This window comes from Petaurus breviceps, unplaced genomic scaffold (genome assembly GCF_028583685.1).
Source record: "Petaurus breviceps papuanus isolate PSGF00001 unplaced genomic scaffold, PetGlider_PUasm1.0 98, whole genome shotgun sequence".
Lineage (NCBI taxonomy): Eukaryota > Metazoa > Chordata > Mammalia > Diprotodontia > Petauridae > Petaurus > Petaurus breviceps.
Window position 1 is genome coordinate 57,735,696 of NW_027187460.1, and position 7,914 is coordinate 57,743,609.

The following is a 7,914-nucleotide window of genomic DNA, read 5'->3' on the forward strand; positions in this document are numbered from 1 at the left end:
TGTGTCTTTAAATTTCGTTTTTCAGCATCTTCCATCTTTTTTTGGGTTAGCTTCACTAGAAGTATTTTATTTCATTAGATCCTATCTATCTCTCCTCTGAAAACTTTAGGTTATTTCCTTTGGAAAGTAGCTCCCTCAGCAATTCTCTAATATTACCAATGCCTAGTGTCAGGATTCTAAGGAAAAGACTTCAGCTAAGTTGTGGCAGAATTACATCAGCCTAACTAGGAATGAACTAGAACCTCTTGTTGAACTTAGTAGGTATGGGTGGTTGTGTCCACCAGAGATGTGTAAGGCTACAACTACACTAACATGGTCTCAGGTACCATGCAGGGCTGACTGATTGCTTAAACTCCTGGGAGATAGCTTCTCAGTTGCTATCTCTCTGGTGTGGCCAGTTCAGAACCAGGGACAGCTCCTGTTTATTCAAGTTATCTCAATGTTCCTCAATTAACATTTGGAACCTCCTGCATTACAGAAATCAAAAGCACTTACCAAGCATGGTATAGTTGAGGGTGAAAAAGGAAGTATCATATCAAAGCCCCTTTCTTAAATTAAATAGGAGATAATAGAAAAGTATAAATTAAAATATAGGGTTTTGCAAATGTCTTAGTGCAGTTTTAAGCTTTATAGGACACTCTATAAGATGATATAAAGTAAGTAATATTAATAATAACTAACATTTTTATAGCACTGACTATATACTATGCACTATGCTATGCAGTTTACAATTATCTGACTTGAACTTCACAACAACCATAGAAGGTAGGTGCTATTATTATCCCCATTTTGCAGTTGAGAAAACTGAGGCCAAATGATTTGCCCAGGGTCACAAAGCCAATTAGCATCTAAGACCAGATCTCAATTCAGGTCTTCCTAACTCCAGGTACAGCACTCTAGCTACTGTACTACTTAGCTGACCCTATATGCATAGAGAAAATATATACAAACAAATTATTGAACATCTATATATGGGAGCTAGTGGTTTTTATACTGATTGAAGTGAATGGAAAATGGATGTCAACATATAGAAATATCAACCATCTGCAGAGAAAGTCCAGTCAATTAATATGTGCTGAATATTTATAGTACACATTCATAATATACTGGGCGTTGAGGACATAGATTAGAAGATAGACACAGATCTAATCCTTGAGTAATTAAAAGCCTCATTATAAAAGGAGATGCTTGCCCAGAGCTTGTCAGCCCTCTTACCCTTTTTCTCTGTCATTGCTCCTAAAGACTAAGAGACAATGCAGAATTACAGAAAATGCAGTGTATTAGGAGCCGGCAAACATGGGGTTGGGTTTTGGCTCTGCCATATTGTCCACTCATTTCATCTTACTCAGCTTCTTTGGCCCTCAATGTCTTAAGGGTTAAATAAGACATTTGAACTAAATAATCTCTAAGATCTTTTCTAGTTCTAAAATTTGATTCTAAGTTCTAGTAGGCTCTTCAATTTTGCCCCCTAGTGGAGGCTCATAAGTAAAATGTAATTCTTTCTAGAAGCAAGTTTTCATTTTGAGCCCTTCAATATTTCTCAAATTCTATAGGAAACCCAGGTTCTAAATTCATATTTTGTGACCCTTACTGATGTCATATACATTTGTGAGTAGTTAATAAATCAACATGAAAAATATCCCATTACCTAGCATTTTAACTGAGCTCAATTTATTTTTCACCGATAGGACAAAAAAACACAAATCATCTTATTTGTCATTGAAAATCCCCAATAGCTATATAGAACTGGCAGGTATTTAAAATTTACCTGGCATATTCAGTTGTCTTTCTAAGTGGCAGTAATGTGAAAATGTTTACCTTAATATTGCAGTTCATGTGTCAGAGAAAGCTTATCTCAAGATTGTTATAGACTGCAGTAAAAACTCCAAAACAGAAAATTGAAAGTGCACACATTGAAAACAAAAATTTTATGAGACTTTAAGTGGGTATTTAACCTAATCATCATCCCAGAATAAGAATACTTTCTCCAACTTTAATGCTGTCAGCATGCCTAGTCCTTAATCTCTAAGAATAATTTTTTCTTAAGAGTTATTAGCACACAGAAAGTTCACTGTGTTGTGAACATACCAAGTCCAAACAATGCATACTGTGCACATTGCACTCACAGAGTTATGAAAAGAAAGCATGCTGTTCTTTCAAAGTCAAAGTAATCATTAATGTGCCATGATGAATAAATCACATCTGTGCCACTGATCCTGGGCACCCCATGATGTCTTCATTATAAACCACTGCTACAGTCAATGGTCTCTAGGGAACTAAGTGCCTAGTGTGACCAAAATACTACTAGATCAGTAGACTATCTGAAAATTCATTTAAAAGTAAAGCAAAATTTTAGTTGTTCTGTTGTGGAAAATGTTGACACTGGTGTCAGGCAAAGGTGAGCTTTCCATTTAATTTTCACTCAAGTATTTCATAATCATAATAAGCATAAATATAATCCACAATTAATTTTTAGAGAAAAATAATTTCTCAACTTTCAATCCAAAATTCCTTCTACTTTAAAAAGCAAGCACAAGCCTTGATCTTTTCTGTTGCTTATCTAAGGGCTGGGGAAGTAATGGACCCTTCTTTAATATCTAGCCTCAGTAAAGGCATATCAGTTGCATTATGCCCCTGTGTGGCCAACCTGAATGGTGGATTCACCTTCACACATTTTATAACAGGAAAAGAGTAAGGGGGAAATAATTTTTCATTCTAAGTTATTCAAGGAGAGCCAAAAATGGGGGAAAGGAGACATTTGGGGTGCATTTTGCATCAATGACTATCAAAAGATAGTCATCATTATGCAGTGATGTGTTCATTTGAATATTGCCTGAAGCAATTATGAACTCCAATGCAGTGTAGAGAATGCTGCTAAAAATATAGCTTCTGACAGAACAATATTTGTACATTTGCTTCTAAAGACAGAATGGCAAGCAAAAGATTTCATAATGTATTCAGTACTTTGGGGCCTTTTTTTGTAGGAGACAAAAGCAATTATCTCATGTCCTGATTAAATAACTTAATTGGAAAACTGAGTTTAGAGAAACAAAATAAAATAATCCCTTGTAACAGAAATTTAAATTATAGTGGCCTTTTAATATATATCAAGCAAACTTAGTCCTGAGTAAGACTTAGATAAGCTGTGCACAATATTGATTTTTCTTGCAGTATCTTTGATTATAAAATATATTCTGTGAAAAATTACTAAAGATATTCCTTTTTCCTCCTCCATAGTTAAAATAGGAACTAGAAATGATTGTGATAGATGTTTAAGAAACAAGCAGATAGCATCTAGTTAGTAACCTAAGGATCTTTCTATAGAATTTCCAATGACTATGGAAAAAAAATTAATGGTTATCTCTAATAAATATATTTGAGTGGTTAACATGGCAATCTACATTAAGCATAGTCTATTGTGATTTGACACAAGGGACAAATGAATATTATTAGGAAATTTCCAAGCTTTTTTCCTTTGTCTGGATAAACTTTGAAATGACTTGGAATGACATTCATGGAGGAATGGTTCAGACTTCTCATACATTACTCTTTACTGATTAGTTTGAGGTCAAGGTTCTCATCCCAGGAGAGATGACCCATTCCATTAGCTACAGAATTAGTGAAAGTGAGATATAGGGAAACAGTGAAAATTAAGTTACTGGAGGGGAGAAAATGCTTCTTTCTTCATGTAGTTGACAAGTCAATTCACTAAAGAAATAGCTCTCAACTGTGGGAGTCACACTATGACCCAGGTTATAGACTTCTGGCTTACATATAGTACTGACATGGACAGCTAGTGACTCTCCTAGTAACCACACCATAACAGCAAGAAATTTTTAAAAAAGAAATTAGTGCAACTTAACCAAAATTTAAGATTATACATTATCCATAGGTTTAATGGGAAATTGTACTGATTTTCACAGCCCTAATAATGCTAAATTTTGATTAATCTAACCAATTAATGGTATAAAAGACTAATAAGTTTATTAAATTTTATATCTGGAAGAGACTGTAAAGATCATACATACCAATTCCCTCATGTTGCAAATGAGGAAACTGAGGTGAAAAGAAATAATGACTGTCAAAAACCAGTGCTTAAAAATATAAGGACTTTTATCTTGTTTCAGAGGGTTATGAATACCTTGAATTTGGCATATTATGGGGGTGGGGGAAGTTGCAGGGTAATATCCTTCTAATGACAAACTCATACTTATGGTTTTTCTCTAATATATTGTATATTCATTGTTTCTACCTGATGGTATGCTAGAATATTTTACAATAATATCTCACTCTTTGACTCAACAAATATGGACTAATATTGTGTAGATGTGTTTATGGTCATCTTTAAAAGCTTAAGTAAAGAAAAAATGCCAACCAAAAAGAAATCCTTCTCATAATAATCAAGCACTGAAATAATTAAAATATTAAATGTATAAAATATCCATTTTTACATCTGTTAATGTAAACTTATTTTTCACATTATACAATGCTAAAAATACTAAATACAAATGTACACAGCTGACTTTGCCATTGCTTCAGCAATGCTGATCAAAGTTTTAGGCAAAATGAAGCTGACTGGATCATATTCCTAAGTGATGTCAGAATAGTCATCAATGGAATGATAATTTAAATTAGTTTTTAATAAATAATAAATACAGAATCATAAAATTGCTTTAAAGTAGAAGTTGTTTTGTTTTTTTTACAAAATGTCATGTAGCTTTGGTTATATTCTAGTGAAGAGAATCAAAACTCATAGAAAAAGAAAACAATATTTAAATAATTCTGAAGAGACCTGACAAAATTAAACAACTTTATAATTAATCTAGGAACTGAATGTTTAGTTATAATAGCAAACAAAGTCTCGTTCTTAATACCTATTAATAAAAAAGCAGTTTTGAAATTAGTCACAATAGAAAATTCATGGAAGCCAAAAGCCTATGATCTCCTCAACAGTATACAAATCTTTTCAATGCAGAATTTCTCTTGGTTCAAAATTAATGATGTTAACATTTAAATTGAATCTTTAGTAAGTCCTTTTGCTATCCATAAGAATATCACTCTTTCTAAGATAAATCTACTCTTTCACTTCATGCCTCATGACATTAAAATTGAATTCTTTCTTCCTCTCTCTCTTAGTCTATCTCTGTTTCTATCTCACAATACACATTTTAAATTCAACATCTATTTCATTTTACAACATAAGCTTTAGGCATTTCAATAGGAGATGGAGGAAATCAGGAAAAGATTTGTAGAGGTTGAGGACAAATCTGTAAGCTCTGGTAGCTGCAGGCCTCAGAAATGTTTGGAAAACATCATGGTTCTCTTTTATTAATAAATGTGATTTATGATACACAGATTTTCAACCAATATTACAGATGCTTAAGAGATGTAATTTCAAGTGAGAAGCCAACAATGCCTCTGAAATACAGAAATCCCATTGTGTTTTATAAGCACATGCTAATTTCCATATGTTGCTATATCTTTTATAGTGTTCCTGAAATAAATTGTGACAACACTCAGCTAGTTAATTTAACAGCATTCTTTGGGAGGAGAAAGTTAAATGTGTACAAAATCAGGAATAATCGAGGCATTCCATATGTTAGAGAAAAGGTCATAAATATCATCAACATGAGTGCACATCATGAAAATAACAATAACTTTTTAAAGCTTTCTTTTCATTTGCTAAATGAAGATATGATCCACAGCAGACACCGAAAAATGTAACCTCCCCAAAATAGGTTTTTGCACATTTCTCAGACATTCCTAACATTAGGCAGGCTAAACAATTCAATATTCTCTGGACTGGTTCTTCCCAATAATTTCCAGAATGTTTCAATGCATTATCATTACCAAACCCTACAGTATTTTTCTGTACTGAATGGAGAGCTTTATATTTAATGAAAACAGGGACATTTGGACCCTGGCTATTTAGCATTAAGAGTGGGCTGAGTGGATCTTAAAACTTTCATTTTTAATTAAAGATAAAGGTTTTTTTTATAATATAATTACATGACAGGACTTGAATAGAATTTTTCCTTCAGTACCAGTCAGGGAAAAAAAAATCTGAAACATCTGCTCATACTTCAACCCTGATACCACACATACACGCGCGCACGCACACACACACATACATACATACATACATACATACACTTGAAAAAGCAATATACATTTTTTAACAAAGAATTCTTCAAAGCTGGTTGACCTACTGCAAAGCATCATAAGCTGTTCAGTAACCAAGCTTGTTAGAAAAGATTATTTATCTGCACTACACAGAGAAATGTCTTATAACCAGAAATGTCTTCTGCATGTTTTAGAAAGAGCATGCCTAATGGCTAATTCACATCTCCTCACAAATTGCTTATGATTATAGAATCACATCCTTCTTTCTGTATTTAATCCATGCCCTAAGATAAGCCTTTGCCATGAATCTCATAAAACAATTCAATGGGATCAAGATACTTGGTAACTGAAGCCTGTTTCAGGAGTAGGGTTCATAACACTTTAGGTAACCTTTACATTTCAGCATATCCCTATTTTACCCATAAAAATAAAATTTCTTAGGAAAGGTGCTTTACATCTTATAGATAACCCTTCTACAGAATATCAGTACCAACAGTTTTTAGTTAATTACAACAGCTTCTCTCAAGCAGATATATAAAGCTTTCCGAGAACACAGATTCTAAAATGAAGTAAACAAAACAGAAGCCCTGAAAATGAGATCAATCACAAAATAAGAGATGACTCTACTCACCTTGCATTGTTCAGCGTTTGTCCAAAAAGCTCATTTTGCAAAATATTTGGTGGGGATGAGAAAACCCCATGGAAATGAGATAAGACAGAATTGCAGACCTGGCGCAATGTCTCAAATTGCATTTTCTTTCTTTTTTGCTTTCCTCTTATTTTTCCTTACCACCTGTCTTTAAAGTCATTTATTTTGCAGGAACCATCAAATGAAAACATGCCAATCAAGTTCCATATTTCTCCTGATTTCTGTAAAAGCTGTGCTTAAATGAGCAGGGCTTGATAGCTAATTGTACAGTCATTATTCTTCTAATTCCGTCGTAGAAGATTTAGTGCCTGTGTGGCTTTCTCCTGACTGTAGCAAGAATTCCAAACAGCAGTGAGCTTTTGGGGCATTCCCAGCTGAAGTGTGAAGCTGAGCTCCTTTCATGTACTCTACTCATATTTCTCTAAGCCTATTAAAAACACGCAGTGAATAGATGCTGTCGTCAGGACTTTCAGCACATCTGGCTTCTAGCAGTAAAATCTCAGAAGTAATAAAAATGGGGACAAGGCATCCTCGGGCTGTTACTACTCTGTAAGAGGAGGAGGAGGAATTCTGCATCTTTCCCTCCCCTCTCTCTCCCTCTGTAAAAATGAATAACACCAATGACAACGTACATAGGTCTCTTTAATGTGCGGGAGGCTACATAGGACCAGAAGACCACTCTAAAAATAACTGCTACATTCCTCTTATGATAACATACAGGAAGCAGACCTTTCCTCCCTTAAATTTATAAAGCTATCCCTGTGACAACATAGTTAGAAAATGCTCATGCATTAAAATTCCTTCTGAAATCTTTTTTAAAAACCTTTATTCTTATTTTCTTTCTTTTTAAAAGGTAAGTTAATAGTATTTATATATTCCAATCCCTAGTGCTGTTTTCCCCTCATTCTAATAGGCATTGCAACTATATGAATATTCACATAATCTTAAAAGAGTAAAAAAGGTCCAAAATCAATTTCTATTAAAAAAAAACAGTATATCTTAGAATAGGGACCCAAGATACCTTTTAAACCTCTTATCTTAGTTAAAATGTTATTCATGTTAAATTACTAGCAAAATCAGAGGCTTGGAGTCTGCTCCAATAGAGAACACACACACAGAGCAAGGGTAACAAACTGAACTGG

General features: G+C 33.8%; 1 protein-coding gene across 2 annotated transcripts in view; it reads right to left on the reverse strand.

The window, feature by feature from the left end:
- RIMS2 (regulating synaptic membrane exocytosis 2) overlaps positions 1–7,255 on the reverse strand; it is a 574,369-nt gene extending 567,114 nt beyond the window's left edge. For both annotated transcript variants that reach the window (XM_069081283.1, XM_069081282.1), the window contains exon 1: positions 6,755–7,255. In XM_069081283.1, the coding sequence (XP_068937384.1) occupies positions 6,755–6,876 (122 nt within the window). In that variant the 5' untranslated portion in view covers positions 6,877–7,255. The remainder of the gene's footprint in view (positions 1–6,754) is intronic.
- Positions 7,256–7,914: the final 659 nt, after the last annotated feature.